The 20247-nt window shown below is 32.2% G+C and overlaps 2 protein-coding genes across 2 annotated transcripts in view; one reads left to right on the forward strand and one right to left on the reverse strand.

Annotated features, from left to right (window-relative positions):
* The window catches only part of LOC114384697 (DNA topoisomerase 1-like), a 38850-nt gene extending 36862 nt beyond the window's left edge, over positions 1–1988 (forward strand). Inside the window, exons 21-22 of the mRNA XM_028344431.1 lie at positions 488–583; positions 1457–1988. Coding sequence (XP_028200232.1) covers positions 488–583; positions 1457–1585 — 225 coding nt within the window. The 3' untranslated portion in view covers positions 1586–1988. The remainder of the gene's footprint in view (positions 1–487; positions 584–1456) is intronic.
* Positions 1989–5517: 3529 nt separating this feature from the next.
* LOC114385375 (U-box domain-containing protein 35-like) lies at positions 5518–15048 on the reverse strand. Its single transcript, XM_028345423.1, has 11 exons — positions 14819–15048; positions 12952–13724; positions 11930–12045; positions 11544–11665; positions 10773–10981; positions 10394–10481; positions 9205–9520; positions 8182–8283; positions 7673–8101; positions 6326–7084; positions 5518–5853 (listed from the first exon to the last, which is right to left on the reverse strand). The coding sequence occupies exons 2-11, from the start codon at positions 13151–13153 to the stop codon at positions 5818–5820; spliced, it is 2379 nt and encodes a 792-aa protein (XP_028201224.1). The 5' UTR covers positions 13154–13724; positions 14819–15048; the 3' UTR covers positions 5518–5817.
* Between the last annotated feature and the right edge of the window lie 5199 nt (positions 15049–20247).

Below are 20247 nucleotides of genomic sequence, written 5' to 3' on the forward strand. Positions count from 1 at the left end.
TCAAAAATAAAATAAAAAAATTCATATTTATAGGAGAGAAACGTGGAAAAAGATAGGAAAAAGAAAAAAATATTTTAATTTTATTTTTTAAATTACATGATAAAATATGATAATATCCTTAAATTAAATTTTGGAAAACAAAAGAATTTTCCAAATGGATTTAGTCCAAAATTTTTGGTGTGGAATGCTAATACACACCAACTACGGTAGTTATTAGCATTCCCCATATATATATATACTTCATAAAGCATATTTGATGCTAGTTTTAATAAATACTGTTGGGTTACAAAAATTGTCCTTAGTTAATGATATTTTATGAGAAAGACATGTACAATGTGAACTTGAAATCAAATGGTTCTTTCTTTTGTTTTTTTAATATTCGATCTTCGAAATATTTTTCCTTCGTATGATACTTTGATTTGTGCACTAACAGATCTGATTTCTATTCCTGTCTGCATTGTCGTTGAACTAATTTCTTTGTGGTTAGGGTAACCATCCTAAGGATGGACAGCCTGTCATATTAAGGCTTGCAAGAGCTGGGTTTTGTGTTAGACATCGGCGAACAATTGCTTCTATTCCTAAGGTATGATTTTAGGTTTAACCATTTCTAATTTTAGATTTTATTTTTCTTTCCATCTTTGCCACCATAGCAGCATAGACACATTTGCAAATTCGATTGTGGATGGTCTCGATTTTACAAATTTTGGTTAAATCAGTCACTACCTTTTAGGATGTAACTACATTAATAAAAGCACTAATTCTAAGAGAAAGGAAACAAAGCATGTAGCATTGCTCTTTTTTAGATGTTAGTGCATGTTCTTGGATTTGTAACTGGTTAAATCTTCATGTTACCAATGAAGCAAACACTCATCTATAATGTATGGTAGAAATAACATCCGTGGATGGATATTTTTTTGTGAATTTTCCCCTTCGTTTGAGAAATTGATTCTATGGCCTAGTCAGTTGGGGTGATAGGTTTTCTTCCTTTTGTCTTTAACATGTACGTTGGTTTTTTATTTTGTTTCTCACCCCGAGTTGGAGCCTTGAGGTTGAGGATTTAAATTTTAGGAGTTTTATAAGATCAGTTCTTTGGATTAACTAACTGGATATAGACCACTTTTAACTATTGATGTCTGTTCTGCAAAATTGTGTACCGATTTAATTCATACCTGTTTATATGACCTATAACGGGCTAACGGCATTACCATTGGTTTTCCGTTGGAACAGAGACAATCAGACGTTTGGCCTGTCACAAAGAACGTTTCCTTTCACATTTTTTCTTCGCATTTCAATGTGTAACCAAACACCGCTATTATGTCAAAATAACATTTCAAAGCAAGTTTTTCCAAAGCTAAAACTTTTCGCTTTAATGTAAACTTAGGTTTGGCTGGGTTTACAAACCGACACTTGACTGTTTTTTGATTGTTATTTTTTTTTTTTTGAAATCGACATTCAGAATGTGAAGCCAAGTGATGTCACCCTGGAAAAAGCCCTTGAATATTTATCTGGTGATGATGTGAGACGATCTGGTCGTCCAAAAAAAGGCAAATCTAAAGTTGAAGTTGAAGTTATTGAAGCGTTTTAAGTTTTCGGCCTGTCTCTAGCATATTTTCAGAGTTTTCTCGTGATTGAGATTGATTACATTAAGCTACTGGCAATTTCGAACAATTTTCCGACCAGAGTTTGCGAATCCAATCCCAGACAAGTCCTGGAAGATTCTTTTATGGAGCCAAATGTATATTTATTACTGTTTTAGAAATTTTGTTGAGTGTCTCTATTTTTGGTTACCTGTCTAACGTTAGGCCAATATGACATTTACTTTTGATAGAAATTTGTTATAGCAATTGAACTTGATTAGAAGCCCTGAACGCTGAGATTTTGAGCAGCCTATGGGTTGATATTCTTTTGTTGTATACTATACTATAAAGCCGATCAAGGGACGCGTACAACAAATTCATAGAAAAGCCTATTCATTACCTTTTCTTAAATTTGTCTTGTACCTTTTACTTTAATTTTTGGGTAAATAGTTAATTTCGTGTTTGAATATGTAATTCATTGACAAATGTATTTCTGAAAGATGAAAATATAAAATTTAGTTATCGAAAATATAAAAAGTAAGATAAATATATTTGATAGCTAACTTTTGTCTATTGTCGTTAATAAAATAACTTACGTGGCACATAGGATAAATTTATCACTGAAATGAGTGTCAATGTAGTTATGCCAATTAGATTAGATATGTCAAATAGATATTATTTATGGACGTAAATGTTAATGATTTTTTGTTAGATAAAAATGTCTATTTTTTTATCAAAGTGTAATTTATTTGGACCTAAATATCATTACCTTTTATTGGATCAAAATATCAATAAGTTACTATGATTAGAAAAAAAATATAATTTTAAACCTAAATATCAAAATTTTGTTTCATTAAGGATAAAATATAATTTTAGGATAAATTTTTGTCATTTTTTATCGTTACAAACATAACATTACAATAATTATTTAAAAAATATATTCATAAACATAATTTAAAAAAAGCATAATAATAGCGATAATATTGATTATCAATCATAATTTGTCTATCATAATAGAAATTATCCAAAATAAATATTGTACCAGTTTACCAAAATAAAAATTATAACAATATACCAATTATTACAAATTTTTCAAAGTTATAATAATTAGTCACAATTAACTATAAATAAAAGATAAATATATCTCGTATTTCACTTCTTTAAATCTTGACTATTTTATTAACAGTGATAGACGGAAGTTAACGTTTAGATATATTTGTTGGACTTTTTACACTTTCAGGAATTAAATTTTGTATTTTCATCTTTTAGGGACACATTTGTCAATGAATTACACATTCAGGGACAAAAATGATTATTTACTTATTCTTATTCGCAGAGGGTAGGAAGACGAAAAGTCAAGAAAATATTATATGATAAATATGCCCTTATTTTGACAATCATTTCAGTGACAAATTTATCCCTCTGTGTCACATATGCTATTTCATTAATGGTGACAAATGAAAGTCAACGACCGGATATATTTGTTGCATTTTTTACACTTGAGGACTAAATTTTGTATTTTCATTTTTCAGGGACACATTTGTTAGTGAATTACACATTCAAAAAGAAAAGTGACTATTTACCCTTAATTTTTTGGTTTTTAATACTTGACTTTCATACAGTTTAAGAGTGGTTGCTAAATTAAATTTCTCTGCGCCTAAAAGAAAATCAATTATCATAATTGATTTTCTACTTTGCATAACGATGGAGTAATAAAACCTTGAAAATGAATTTTCCATCTCTAAGGAAAATCATTATGATCCCTCAGAAAATTGTCTCAGACCTATCTATACTCCCCTGTTAGCTAATTAATCAATTGTTTATCTAGGTGATTTTTTTATTATTTTTGCATTCCTTATTGCTAAGAAAATATATATGAATCAATTCAACGTATTAACTTTATAGAAAAATAATAGAAAATGATGTCATATCAGGGTTCTCATTTAGGAGGTACCAAATCGAATCTAAATATCTCATTGATCACACATATTTTATATTTAAGTTATTTAAAACACATACAATTAAACCTAATGTCACTTGTATTTTAAATCAAACAGCTATTATATATTATGTGCAAGCTTAAATATATTTTTGGTCCTTGATATATACTTGAATTTTGCATTTGATCCCTAATAAATTTTGTTTTGTGATAGGTCTCTAATATATGAAAATTTTTGTGCAAGATCTGTCATTAGAAGGAATCCGTTAACTGTTGATGAGGTCGTTAACTCAACATGTCAGCAAACTACATGTGATGTCACGTGTACTCTATGGAAGTTGGGATTCCACGTAGGAAATAGATATTTTATTTTAATAATTAGAAAATATTGTTTATGATAAAAAATTAAATTAAGATTAAGAGGCAGAGAGAAGGAGATTACAATGTTGGTTTGCTAATATAGATAGGGCATTGTGTTTTGCTTCATAACACAAATGTGATTTCCTCTCTTCTTCTCACACGCTTAGTCAATGTTCACCAGAAAAGGGAATAAGGGTTAACAATTTGTTCCGACAATGGCATCACCTTTGTGGCCAGCATTGTCATAACATTCGACGACACCATCGTTTACAACAAAAATAACAACCAAAACCGATTAATCAAACTCAATGCCATAAAACAACGATGTCATCAATCCATTTGTTTACAACATCAAATGAACCAAAAACAATCAAAGCAAAAAAAATCCAAAAACATCACCATCTCCCACATACACACAATAGTATAGCTCCCCAATTGTCCTTCTTGTAGGAATCACAACAAGTTCATCAATGAAGGAGAACGAAAAACTAGAAAAGCTCAAAATTTCAAATCTAGGGTTAGTATTGTCAGATATGGGGTGCTTAAGGGTGGTTCCTATTAGCGGTTAAAGTTTTTGACAAACAATGTTGTCGTCGTGGCATAGACATAGGTGCCGATGATTTCCAGGCACAAATCCATGTCTTAGATCTCTACCACGACACCCACATCCTTTATGAACTCGTACTTATGCTCCTTCTCTTGCTCTAAGAAGCTTTGGCGCGCACTCCTCCACCACTTTGCTGCATCATAACCCATTTCATGGAACATTCTCATCCAAGGCTATGCCGCCAGTGATTCCCCCCTCAAAGCCTTCTGGGTGTTTCGAAAAATTCAAGAATGCAATGTCATGCCCAACAAACTCACCTTCACTTTCCTCGCCAAGTCTTGTGTCATGGCTTTTGCACTTTTGGAAGGAAACAGGTGCATGCGAACAGTGGTTTGAACTATTATTTAAATTTTTATCCTAAATAATATTTGCTAATTATTTTAAAAAAAATTGTTCCTACGTGGAATCCCAACTCAGACATAGAGTACATGTGACATGACTTTGAGAAATGTGTTGAAATGTGTTTTTTTATACCCAAAGCAAGTTTCAAACATTTGAACCTAGATGCATGGCTTCTTTACATTGATTATATGCACAATCGATTTAAAAAATGTCACATTTTACATCCATTATATACATACTTGATGTAAAAAATATCACATATACATCGGTTATATGTATAACAGATGTAAAAAGTCATCATTATAGGTTCAGATTTAATCAAACCTATGTCCGAACTAAAAAATTATACATTTTAATTTTGTGAGAACAAAAACCATACTGATAATTTTATATAGACGGATTCCAAATATTTTCATACATACGAGAAAGAAAAATAATTTTTAATCTTTTAACTTCATGGTTTAAAATACTTCATATTCAATGTACCAAAAAAATAACTTTATTTTAAAGTTCACTTTAGTTCTGATTAAACATTGTGGGCAGCCGAAGGAATTTGTAGCCTAAATAGCTCCTTCTTGACTGTTAGGAGATTGTGTTTTTCAAGGTGGATTTTCGATTTCCCTGCACCCAATTTCCTAATTTCCCACCCAATTTACCATAAATACATAAAGAAATAAAATAAATAAAGAAAATAAAACAACTTGAATGGATATCATTTCCGGACCAAATAGTCCCTAGAGAGACATCGTGTAATAACTTGGGTTAATGTTCTTACACTTCGACTCTTCTGTTTTTACAATCTAAATTAAAACGAGAAAACGAAATCAGATGGACAAATTGAATGAATCAAGGAATCTATTACATCAATTCACCTAAGTAATTTACACTTTATCCTCGGGATCATTTCCCCCGAACATATATACTATCTATTTTACTGAAGAAGATCTTGTTTTGACTGAATGTCAAACATGACTTGATGCGTTTCTTGTGCTCTACCCAGAATAGGGAAGTGGAGAACTGGCTCCATCCTGCAAAAGGGTAATGCAAATTAAGGTAACATTTAGGTAAACAGATTAATCAATCCGTTGTGAACTTATCACATGAGCTTATAGGAAATAAGCAATAAAGAACTTGTAGGAAATACATATATTACTCATGCATATCTAAAACTTATTTAGGCTTATCATATGACATATGCACTTTGTAAGTGTTTGAGAAAGCTTATGAAAATAGTGTTTAAGATATGTTTTTAAGCTGCTTTCAGTTTATTTCAATAAGCTCTTCGAGATAGTATTGGATAAAACAACTTATAGCTTGTAGGAAAACAGTTTAACTTTATTTCTTTCCACTTCAATTATAAAAACAGCTTATACAGAAGTGTTTATATGATAATCACATGCTCAATAAGCAGTTAGTTAAGTTGTTTACCAAAACGAAAGTTTCATAAAATCTCTTGTAAATATCCTTTAATAATTCCTACATGAACTGAAAGAACCTTACCGGCTGAAGAGAAACTTGGCTCTGATTGTATGGGCTACCATAGCTACTAAACATCGAATGATGATGATCATTGTTCTCAGCAAGTTCTCTTAGCCTGTTTAGTTCAGGCAGCACTTCCTTGCCAAGATCAGGTCTATCTCTCCTCCTCAGTTCAGCACACCTGATACCAATCTTTGCCAAGCTCAAGGCATCCTCCACTGGCCAGTCAGACACTTTTGGATCCAACATATCAGCAAATGTGCCCTTCTCAATGGCTCTCCCAACATGATGAGCCAAACCCATTGGAGGGCTTGCTGTCAAAATTTGCAAGAAAATGATCCCAAGAGAGTATATGTCAGATTTCACTCCGAGCATTCCTGTCTGCTGGTACTCAGGGTCTATGTAACAGAATGTTCCGGCTGCGGATGTCATCCTATACTGTGTCACAGCATCAGCCACAGAGGGTGGAACCAGCCTGGCCAAACCTACATCACTGATCTTGGCAACATAGTTTCTGTCCAGCAAGATGTTGGCTGGTTTGAGGTCTCTATGCACAAGAGGCTCGGGTTTGGTCTGGTGGAGGAACAACAAGCCTGTGCCAATTTCAGCTGCAATTCTGAACCTGAGCTGCCATGGAATTGGGAGAGTGTTTCCTCGGCAGAAGAGGCGGTCATCTAAGCTTCCGTTTGACATGTGCTCATACACAAGACAGCCGTACTCAGGGCAGGCTCCTAGGAGGAGAACCATGTTTGGATGCCTAATGCAACTCAATACCTCAACCTGTAATGTTCAGACCAAAGTATGGTTTTAAATTGTGGTAATATTTCTGTTGAATACTAAAAGTGCAGAAAAATGTAGACAAATGTGGCATGATTAGGATTTTAGAGACCTTTCAAACCACAATATTGCTACTGTAATCACAGTCACCGATCGCAATTTTAAGGATAAGATTCTTAATATGAGGAAGTCTTTAACCTTCACTCGTAAAGGTGAGTAGCTTAATTTCAGGATACACTTCCATAATTTAAATCAATTGTTTCTGCACCCTCACTTTTACATTTTAGAAGCATTAGAAGCCTTTTCACTTTAACAAAACTTCTTAACAATTTAAAACCCTGCAAGCAAGTCAACTAAGCAAACAAACCTAAGTGTTATTAACCAGGTCTCACATCACCAAAATAGACCAGCCCAAGAGATGTTACATATATGGATGTCTGAAACCTTTGTATATATCTTTGCCATGTATCTTATCCATTTCTGCTTGAATTGTACACTCCTAAATTAGTTGAACCAAATTTTTTCATTTATTGTGTTGAATTTGAAGTCTTGCATACATGGGCAGGGAGTTTTGTTTGTCTTCTTAATTACCTCTCTTTGAAACTGTGACCTTCCTTGTGCTGCGTCAGGACGTAGAACCTTCACTGCCACAGGTGTATGGTCCAGATGGCACTTATAAACTGGACCATAACCCCCTTCTCCAATCTTCTGTGACTCGGTAAAAAAATTTGTTGCAGCTTCAATCTCCTCAATTGTGTACTTTCTATACCTCACATAATTGTTTGATAAAGCATCCACTGCTTTTCTTTTTTCTTCTGATTCCATAAATGCTTTCTTTTCTGCATTGATTCTCTTCTGTGATTCCAACTCTGCAATCCTCTGCTGAACCTCAGCATTCTCCATGGCTGCTTTTGATCTTGCCTTCTCCTTTTCTGCAACTGCCAATGCAGCTTCTTCGGCGAGCCTTGCCTCCTCCAATCTCCTCTCTTCCTCTAATTTCCAGCGCTGGAGTTCCACAGCCTGTGATGCATTGCATAACATGTCAGAGTCAAATCATCTTGTGCTTTTAAGATGCAGAAGCAGAAGCTATTATTTCATACCTTTTGCTGAGCTTTGAATGCTTCTTTGCAGGCATTGCTGTACTTTTCCATTATTTGATTGAGCTCCAACTTCAGTCTTCTCATTTCAGCCTCCACGTCATCCTAAACTTGCAAGAAATGATTTATTCACAAGGTAGTAGCAATCAAGAATTAAAATACGAACATGCAAGTAACTAAAATATTTGACTATTTGATGTTTCTAGGCTACATTCTAACCCTTTAGTTTAATACTTGCTCAACATATCCCCTTAAATTTCTCTATTTGTCATTAACCCTTTCAGTTAAAGTAAAAGTTGTTAAATTCTATCAACTTTGCTTAATCTAGTTACAGTTTTAAGCAATATTGACAACAGTTTTAACCACTATTATGACATTTTTCTCAATATGTTACTATATTTGGTGGTATTATGAAAGTATAAAACATTTTGGTTAATTACATAAAGTTTGCTATGTTAAACTATAGTAAAATGTTTATGGGACAATATATACTTTATCAACCATTATATTGACTGTATGAAACATTTTGCTCAATTTAGCTATATAATTTAACGTTACATGGTTGCCTAATTTACCCTTATTTCTACTGATTCTTTACATGGGCTGAAACATCTTCCATAAAGCAATCAAAATTAGCAAGATAGCCCTAGCACCTTATTGATATCTTTATCATCATGAATAACATCTTGAAAATCTACCTTTCAAGATTTGACTCCTCTAAAGTAAGTTCTCAGTCATTGATAAAAAATCAAGATATTTCAATACATCCATGATTTGTTCCCGTCAATGACTGTGAATTATTACTTTACCCTTTAAAGTGAGTTGCTCGCTTTAGAAGAGCAAAATCCATAATTTTATTTTATCTTCTAAAGTGCAACCTCAAAGTTTAGAGGAGCTAAATCTATATAAGTTATAAAATTATTTGGCCTCTAATAAGAGTGAGAGTAAGAGAAGTACTAACTGCTAAGACATGCCCAAGTATATTAGGAAATAAAAATGCACATTCCCTTAATGTCTTATGCTTACCATGCCCTGTGATGCAGAAAATGATAATCCCTCACTCTCTTGGGAAAAGGATGAGAAATCAGAGCTGATATCCATAGACCTCCTTCCAAAATGCATAGACTCAAAGCTATAATTATTTCCATCAGTGTCAGAGCTAAATGATAGCCGGGGGTTGGACATTCCTGTCTCTGAGTTGTTGTTGTTGTTGTTGTTATACAATGATAGGAATGATCGATCTGTGCTTGACCTTCTAGAGCTTACAAAGCTTATGTCACTATCTGGCACTGAAATTTCCCCATATGACTTGTCAGTCATACCTCTCCTAGTGAATGGTGACCTGCTTCCGATACCATTTTGCTTTTAGATGATGGAGAATTTATTACTTGAAAATTATGCAAGATGCAAGATGAAAGTTGCTATAGCATGAATGAAAAAGGGAAATACAGAAAACAATCTAACCCCTTAGATTTTTATTTATTCGTAAACAATTACATGAATTATCTAATCTTCTAATTTATTTGTTCCCAAATAATATTAGTTTATTCGATTGATCCTTCTGTTTAGTACACTATCAGGTATTTTTTAATTAATTTAATAATAGTCACACAGATATTATTACTTTTATTCTACTTACCGCAATTTTTTATCTATTCATTATCACAACTATATGATGGAAAATAATATCTACAGTGTTTGAAGGAAGAATGATATTCTTTTTTTTTTTTTTTAATTTTTGGAGATGATTATGCGATCGATAATTCCATTACAACAAAAATCTATTTTTGATAAATTACTATTTTAGAAAAAAAGTGATTCTGTAAACGAGTGTTCCAAATATATTATTAGTTATTGAATTGGTAAATAAGAATTTATTGAAAATTGTGAAAAAAAATATGTTGATAATCATTGTTTATAAAAGAATTATATTCTTAACTTATTATGTTTAGACAGAAGACCAAGTTAAAGGTTACTAGTGAATAGTCTTAGTCATCAACTCTACTAATACTTTGTATTAAAGTCATGATAACCCAAAAATTAGTTATGTTTAGATGCAAGGATTAATTGAGAAAATTAGTATCTTTTAGGTATCAAATCGAGAAATTTAGTAGTTCAAGATGTCATTTGGCGAGCGAAAGCTTAGAAGCTAGATTCTGTTTTCTCAAGTGAAGGAATAAATTAGCCATGCAGTGTATATAATGAATGTCATTACCTGAAGGAGTCTGTTGTTCCATCATTTGATTTACGGGGTGCATCCTGTGATCTATGGGGTGGTGCCTCAAAGGACCTCCTTTGAGGTCCTAAATTAAAGAAACCAAATTTCTCAGTAAGCAGCATTATTACAATTTACACTCATCATTTCTAGCTATGATACTCGATATGTCAAATCATGTTACCTATAATATAAAACCTATATACTTTGTGAAAATATAAGGTGAATTAGATGATCAACAAAGAAGAGAAGACAAAAAAAAGATTGTGGGTTCAATTTTTCCTATTAACAAAATTAATATTTGCCCCCATAAAAAATAAAAACCTATACTTTGTTCTATAGATGATACCAATTTTGAAAAGTTAAGATTAAATGTTACCTTTGGCACCATTAGCCAGAGGCACACGAGGGTCTGAATGGTCTGACCTAGCACTGGCATGACTAAACTGGTTTTGCAGAGGGGAAAAGGCAGGGGCAGCTCGCGAAGCAGATCGCATGGATTGAATCTTCCCTTTAGCAACAATATATACTGTGCAGAAATCTGGTGCCCCTTTTGATACTGATCCAGGAATATCTGCTATCTTGAATCTTCCGATAAAAAAAAAAATTCCTTAGTATATGACACGCAAATAGATACCCAATATAAAGAAAAATTCAAGCATATTTGTTAGTAATGTACACTTAAACACGAAGGTATATAACAATGAGTTCAATTGAAAAAAAAAAATTGAATTGAACTTAGATTCTTTGGTCAAAGTATTGAGTTTGAGATTTATGAATAAAAAAAATATAATTGAAAAGTAAAAATAATTACTCAGATTTTTTTAAAGAAGATTAATTATCAATAAATTTAATATTTACTACACCGATAACAGAAATAAAAAAAAAAAGACAAGATAAAGTCTTAAGTTATTGTGCATATAGTATATGACACAGGCTTGATTATGCAGGCTAATTTTGTTTTATTTTATACGATTCATTGCTGATGAGTTCAATTATAAGATGCACTTTACAATGTTTATTCTTCTAATGACTGCATATATATCTTATTATTGATACCTTAAAATTAGAGTTTGAAAGCAAATTTTGCAAAATTTTGTGGCACAACACGGCCATTTTGGCTTGGATAATTAGAGGCAGAAAGACATACCTAAGAAAACCTCCTTTATTTGAAGTGCCTATGACCAAATGCTCAATTGCATATTGAGAAGAATATTCAATTAAAGCTTTAGATACGTCCATATCTTCTAGTACAACATCCTTGCAGTGTATCTATGGACCAACAAAAATAAAAATAAAAATAAATTGATGAAAGGCTCAAATGATGTCTGAGCTCTGAACTCCAAAATGAAAATCATTATTATTATTCTTACTCTACTATTTCTTTTTTCCATTTTGAACACCAAATTCGGTTCACTTAAAAAAAGTCTTGTGATGTAATTTAGAAATATTTATGAACCAAAACATAATTGAGAGAACAGTTAAATTTTGTAGAGGAAAAATGGAGCAGGAGAAGGGACTAAAAATAAAACTTACATCTTTCCGTGCACAGAATACACGATATGGGCGGAAAATTTCTTTGGTTTGCTCATCAGGGTCATGACAAACAAGTGCACTCGGCTCCGCATGCGCAATACTATTTGCCCCTGCCCCTGCAATCAACGAAGTCACTAAAATATCTGGTAACTAGTAAATGCATGCCTGCTAATGTTCCTTTTTTCCCCATCCTTGAAACCTTTTTCCATTTTTCATTGTTTTTAATCTAAACATGAACAATTCATTAGCATTTTAGAATATGGGTTATCATATTAACTCAATCTTACAAAATTAGTTCCCTACTTATATACACTTATTTGGTCATATCTCCAGCCGATGAGGATCTTTAACATAACTCTCTCACACTAAGGGCCGAACATCTCAAGCCTGAAATTAACACATTGGACATTTGTAGGTTGTTGATAACTATCGGATAACATGTGACTTGATAGATCCAACAAATCTCTACTAAGATAAATTTTGATACCACCTTAAATTGTGAATTATAACAAATACATGAATAATCTAAGGATGCATTCATTCATATGCTATTATATTATATCACGAGTTTTATCATTCTTACTTTAACTTTTAAAACTCCATTTTTTATTATTTGTTTGTTTTTTATTTTTATTTTTCTTCATTACATAATTTATCTTAATCTCATCCTAAACTTCTTTTTCATCTCTTCATGACTCAATTTGAATAAATTAAACTTCTTTAAAAAACATGTATACGAGAAGAAAATAAGAAAATAAATCCTTCTCAACTTTTAAGAAACTCTCTTATCCAATTTATTTATATTTAGACGTGCATAAGTTAATTTGGCTTACACGAAAAGTACAATTCAATTCTTTTTTTAATATTTTTTATAAGTACTTCCCCTTATCTCATTCCTAATTGTACAAAGGGTAGTTAAAATAATTGTAAAATTAGAAAGTGTTATACATTATTATTGCTAGTTTCATATAATGGCACTGAAAAGAACATGCATGAATGAGAGTATAATAATGAATACATACTTGGGGTTGTAAGAGAAGCTGATGCAGAAAGAGAAGATGGCTTATGCTTGACATGAAGGAGAACTACATTTGAACCTTTGTTGAGGAGGTGATCAATGGCCCATTTTAGTGCATTTTGGCTCCCCTTGTCTGAATCTATTGCCACTGCCACTATTCCTTTCACCCCATCCTTCTTGTCCCAATGGTTCTTTTGAAGCCACATTACTCTCCTTCCTTTTCCTTTCCAAACACTATCTTCAACTTTTTTTTCTCTTCCAATGAAAACAAACCACACAAAATAAACCAAGAAATCAAAAACTCTTAGCAAAGGGACCTCTAAACTTCCTTCCTTTTTTTTTCTCTTCCTCTTTTATTATCTCTTTTTCTTTTCTTATGTTTGCTATTTTTCAAAAGGGTCCTATGATGAAGCAAAGGCCTTTCGTTTTTTTTTTTTTTTTTTTTTATTGAATCTCCTCTGTCCCTCCTTCAAAGCCGAGAGACAAAAGGACTTTGATGTGTTCTATTTGCGTACTTTGCTTCTTTGAATCTTTTGGTGTTTGAAACAATGTATTCAACAACAAAGAAGATTAAGGAAATACAAGTTCCTCTAACTAGAATTTGCAGCCATTTTTGGCTTACTTTTTAACCAGTTTGAGCTTTTCACGGACGTAACAACCACACAGATTATGCTCTCTCTTCTCCCTCCCATGAGAGAATACCAAACTTTGCGGTTTTCCTTTGACTTTATCCATTTTGACAAGGAATGACGCATCTGGACAAAATATACTTATTCCCTGTAAAACGGAATGGTGCATCCATTTACTTGTGCATGAATTTTTTACACACCTGAATTATAAATTGAAACTGAATACCAACCGCTACAATGCACCAGTTTATTTTGAAAATTTTTGTAATAATTATTTTTTGAAAATTTGAGTAATTTTTATCTTATTAAAAATAATTAAGATAGACACAACGAATATGAATAAAATTGAGAGTTTATAATTTTATATTTATATTCGCATTTTAATATGATTTGTTTTAATTATGTTTAATTTGTAGGATTAAATAATAAATTTACTTTTCTGAACACTTTAGACATTTTCTTCTTCAAAATTTCAAATTGGTGTTGAGACAAAGTCCTTCTTCGAAAAATTGAATGTTTTAATAATGATAAACCACTGTAAAACAAAACTCAAGAAGTGACTGAACTTATACTACTAATTGTTTTAAGAATTCTTATTAAGATATGATATATTCAAAAGTATAACATAGGTGTGGAGTATAAGCCGACAATGCTCAAATGGAGGAGGGTGGCTGAAAAAATGGAGCGTTGGAGTTTTGAGATGGAAGAGTACAGCTGAGAAGGTTACGAGACAGAAAAAAAATGAGATCGGATAATTATTTTTAGAAGTTGTTTTAATTTAAAATAAATTTTCAATGACTAATATGATATGGCTAAATAACAATGTTTTATTGGTTGTCATGATACACGCATACCCTATTTTTTATAAAATATGAAGAAAATATTGTAAAAAAATTGTAAAGTTACTTTAGTTAATTAGACGTAACATTTGACTTTTCTTTTATTTATGTATACCAATATCATAATCAGTCATATATTTTTAAAATAAGACAATTATTTTTATTTTTTTAAAGGTTAGATATAACCTTAAAAGTTAGGAGTAAATGTATGTACCTCTTTGTCGAATTGTTTTAATTGTTAGAATTAGTAGATATATAATAAGACAGTTAAAAATATGACGGCTCTACCGTGGATGATACAGAAGCAGACTCAACTACAACAACAGAGACAACAGCCGCAAAGACAAAAATGAAGGTGCAAATAGAAGAAAAGTCCAAAAGGAAGTTCACAAAACCTGCATACCTCAGTGACTACGTGTGAAGAAACGGACAAAGCTTGAGGGTCCTCGCTTGCCTTAGTGTTGTCTATCCTCAGGGGACAGCCTAACAAGCACTATAAATAAAGCTATGTAATAAACAAGCAGGCAATGAGAATTTTCGATACTTATCTTTTCCTTTCTTCATCCTCTTCATCATCTTCTTCCTCTTAATTCTGGAGGTGCTGGCCTTCTAAACCAGCAGACAGCCTGGGCCTATCAGTGGAAATGCTATAAATGGTTCACTCAAGAATCCCATGAAAAAGTAGCTACAGTAACATAGTTTTTTAATTAAATATGATTTCATTAATAGAAAAAGACCAGTATGTCCTTTTATTAAAAACTGTGAAATGACTATTGAATCCCAATAAGAAATAGGAAATGTCTAATAAACCCTTCTACTCTAATGAACATAGTGTGATTGCAGTGATTTCAAGCATTGTCGGTTTTGTCACATACCACTTTCAACCTTTATTTTGTGGTGGATTACGCTAACATTTTCTTCCGGTGAAATAATGATAATTATAATTCATGGTTTTTCATATCTTATTTTCATAATTTTTCAAGTTCAAATACCAGCACTCACTCTCACATGACTTGGCAAAAGAACTCTCACTCCAAATGTCTTGATTCAATCAAACTATATTAAATTAAATTTAGGAACAGAGATTTTAAATTTGAAAATTACAGATGAAATTTGGAGAAATGCACAAATTACAAATGTTATGAACATCACGATATCGACATTTTATCATACACCTGGAGTGCAATTTAAGGGTACTCTAATGTCATTCATGGCATATCAAACAAAAAATCTCAGCACCTATACCGCAGAATCTAACAAACTGCGTGTGCAAAGTTATAAAGAAAAACAAAATATCAAGTTCCCCACTCCACACGTCTTAAACTTGATTGATTACAATAATCATTTTGAAGCTTAACGTGTGAACATTTTCCTTTCCATAGCAAAGGTTTTTTCAGCAATAAAGTCTAACAGAGTTGGTAGATGTCTAGATTCTTTAAACATGCTGACGAGATTCGATGATTTCCAAATCCTGCATATGATGAATATTTTGTTGAGAGAAATATAACATATTTTTATAATCTTTATGTTTGGAGAGGGATACCTTGTTTAAAAATAAAAAAATAGGTACCTTTTTATTGCACAATGTGTACCATGTACTGTCTAAGATTCCAAAACTCCAAAAGCTGTAAAATTTTCCTACACTGGTTAATCAAATGTTCAATTATTTTTTTTGGGTCAATGTAAAGTTCAAATCTTTTTAATACATCAATCCTCAAATCTACATGTGAAACAACGGCAAAATAGAAAATTCTCCTAGACAACATTGAAAAGCCATAAAGAGGACTATTTACATAATCCAAGCAACCTAAACCAATAAATCCTTCAAGTCCCCTTGTATGATCGAGTGGGTTAAGGCTACGCACAAACGAAATCGACAACATTTAGTTGAGATCAAGTTGGAGCTTGTATCTGGTGTCAGAAATAGAGAAATAGGTCGATTAATTAGGTGGATGTTGGTGCAAATCTAGATCGCCGCAGTCGAAGCGGCAATCTCTCGACGCTTCCACATGATACTGAAAATGGGAGCAGTGCCAATGGAGTTGGCAGTTGTGTTGGGTTTTAGATAAGAGTGGGTAAACAGGTCCAAGTCCATGGACTGGTCTACGGGGTCGCAGTTTGCACGGGTTACGGACTAATTTTTTTAAATGGTCCATGGTTATGTCATATTTTTGGGCTCGTCCCGTTTAATTCACGGACTATGCGGGTTTGGCCTGCAGGGTCCGCGGATTGCCCGCAGCCCGCATTAGGTTTGATTTGGGTAATCCTAACCCAATTATATTAGGTTTGATTTTCTCTTTTTCCCTTTAAACTTTTCTTTTAAAATAATAGATAAAGAAATATATTAGATAAGATAAAGATTGAAAGATAAAAATAAAATATTTAAATTAAAAGATGATAAAGATAAAAAAGGATAAGATAAGAAAAATAAAAGATAACAGAAATAAAAGATTAAGATAAAAAGATAAGTAATAACATGCTAAAAATCTTCCTTTTAGATATTTTCTCGATCTTTTTTTTCTTTTAATCTATCCTTTTTGTATCTGCAAGCCATAAATAATAAAAATATCAATTCTTATCATTTAAGCTAAAAATAATTGTTAAATAAATATTTTTAAAGATATTTCAATATATTTTTATTATAAAAAATAGCTCACATCATATTTAGCAATTATCATCCTAAAAGGCTAAGAACACTTTTTCTCCTTACGGTTTTTCTCCACCACGCACGCAGTCATACAACTCTTTTCCTTACAAGGGAAAACAAAACGCGACTCACACTCACGTAGTCACGCGACACACCCTAGCGGCACAGCCTCAGCCCACCACCGAGCCACCAAGCAAAGTACATCTCTTTTCTCTCTAGAATTTATTTTTATCCTATTTTTGTTGGGGCTGATTTATTGTTGTTGTACTCTTAAATGTGGAAATGAAGAAGCCTCAAGCTATTTCAAATATGAAATCATTTGTTGTTGGAGATGTTTAAATTTCATATCTTAGATTTATTGCTTAGATTTTCTTTTGTTAAGACATTATTTATTTTATTGATGTAATTGACTAATTATTGAGATTTTATTTACATCTGTATTGAACTTAATTTGATTATATTGTATTTTTATTAAAATTGAAATTCTTTTAAAACTAGTCTCACGGACCGACCCGTTTGACCCGCGGGGCGGGGGCGGACTGGCCCGGTCCGCTACCAATGCGGGCGGGCCTTACGCGGGATGGGCCGGCCCGCTTACCCACCCCTAGTTTTAGAACGACACATGATCTTTTCCTACTGCAAAAATACCTTTTATGTCCTGAGGGTTAAAAAGGAGAACTGAACAAAAGGATATTTTATTAAATAATTATAATAAAATGGAATTACTGTTTAACGATTCATAATCTTACCGTTCATTTATTTTGAATGATATCCAATGGTGTAAGTAGATGCTTCATTCATGAACCATATGATATAAGGGTTCCCCCCTAGGAAACGCCTAAAAATATTGAATAGCCAAAGAGAACTGATAATAACTCAAGAAGATTGAAATCTTTCTAAAGGAACCAAAGACTTCCTTGAGTGGTAAATTCTCAGGAGGTGGACGCAGGATTGACTCCGGTCTATCCACTGGTACTGGAGTACAACAATGGATCTTTGGGTAACCATCCACCTAGTAAATAAATTTTTTAAAAAGTACACCGTCAAGTTTGAAATTGATCGAGGGTTGAAATCATGCATTTTTAGAAAAACACAAAACGAAATGTGTTAATTAAAAAATAGGATTAAAATTACATATTTTTAAAAAATAAAAAACAAAATATCTTAAAAATAAAATAGAGGAACTAAAATCACAAATTTAAAAAATAATAATAAGATGAAAAGTATGTTTTGGCCTCTTTTTTTTTTTTTACTTGTTAGAGTAGTTTTGATGCAGCTACAAAATGGGAGTTTGATAAAATATAGAATAAAAATATATAAACAAAAATTAATCCCAACTAAAACCTAGAAAAATTGGATTGGTAAATAATACTACTCTCACACTTCCTAAATCAAACCATCAACCCAATATATCTTAAGTAGGCCACCCATCCTTTATGACGAATTGATGGCGGGTGTTGCTAGGTGCACTAGGAATATTGCTTGTGCACCTAGCATAATTTTTTTTTTGAAAATACCCTGAAGTGTTTTCTGCTTCCTCTTAAGTTAACTTTTTGACGATAGCACACTCATTCGTTTGTTTTCTCGGTTTCTTTTGGTTATTTCATTGTCGTGAGAGGTGCATTATGCTGTTTCGGTCGAGGTGAAAGTTTTACGGAGGTACGTCAGTGGTGGTTGTGACAATGGTTGGTTCGATTGTTAACGGAGGTACTTTAGAGGTACATCGACGTTCTTTATTCTTTGTTTTTTTTCTGTAGAATACGGATTAAAGAATCCGTAACTTACAACTGAATATAACTTAGTGATTGGTTAATCCATATGAGTTATACGGATTATGTAATCTGTATAACTCATACAGATTAACCAATCCGTACAAGTTATACGGATTTTAATGTTTTTTAATTAAAAGAAATATTAAATTTTTGAATTTTTTAAATTATAAATATATTAATATGATTGTTATAAAAATTAACGTGTATAAAAGATTCATTTGTTTGTTTGAAATGTAATTCATATTATTATTTTAAATATTTTTAAATAAGTATAGATTGATAATTAATTTATAATTATTTATTTTTATATTTTGGAAATGGTATCAATTGTAAAATAATTTACACGTGTAATTTATGTATAATTTATTTGAGTTGTTGTGTTATAAAATTGATTATTTTTTGCGGTTATAATTTCATGAATTAGAATTAAGTTGAATAATATAATTTATTTTACTACATATGGTTTGATTATAATTTTTTATGTATTATATGGTTATCAATTGTAATTAGAAAAAGTTGATGTTATTGATTTTTAATATTATATGCAATAAAAAATTACGTAGGGTTTTGTGTGATAGTACATGTATGGTGTGGTTAGGGATTGCTTGTTTGTGATGTTAAAATTTTTTAATGTCTTGTTAGGATGGACGAAGATCCCTGGGTGTATGACAGTATAATGTCTGAAGAAGTTGATATGAATGAATAAAATAAAGACGAAGCTGGTGTGAATGAAGAACAAGATGATTGTTCTGATACGTTCAATACTTCTCAGGTATTAATGTGATTTATTGTTATTAAAGTAATAAAATGAATGTCCCTTGAAGACTAAACTTGTGTGGATTGCATTGTAGGATTTTTCTACCCGATATGATGTTTTGCATTGGGCTCGATCTGTTGCTTATGAAATTGAATTTGTGGCGGTGATTATGAGGTCATATACAAACACTGGTATGAGAGGAGGAACTTGATTTATGTTAATTAATTGTGAAAGAAGTGGTTAGTATAGGTCTAGGAAGAAAGATTTTGTAAGAAGAGATACTGACAGTAGGAAATGTGGGTGCCCCTTTAAGCTTTGTGGGAAACCAGTGGTTGGAGGCCTAGGATGAATGATGAAGTTAATGTATGTGAGTCACAATCATGAAATGAAAAAGTCATTAGTTGAACATCCATATGCTAGTCGATTGACTAAGGATGAAAAGACAATTATTGCTGATATGACAAAGTTAATGGTGAAATCGAGAAATATTCTGCTAGCGCTGAAGAAGCACAATGCCAATAATTATACAACAATCAAACAAATATACAATGCAAGAAGTAGAGACCGTTCTTGATGGAAGCTTGCTTGAGAAGCTTCTATGGAGGCTAGATCTTTGAGCTTCAATGAGGTCCTTCAATGGTGATTTTCAATCATGG

This window comes from Glycine soja, chromosome 14 (genome assembly GCF_004193775.1).
Source record: "Glycine soja cultivar W05 chromosome 14, ASM419377v2, whole genome shotgun sequence".
NCBI lineage: Eukaryota > Viridiplantae > Streptophyta > Magnoliopsida > Fabales > Fabaceae > Glycine > Glycine soja.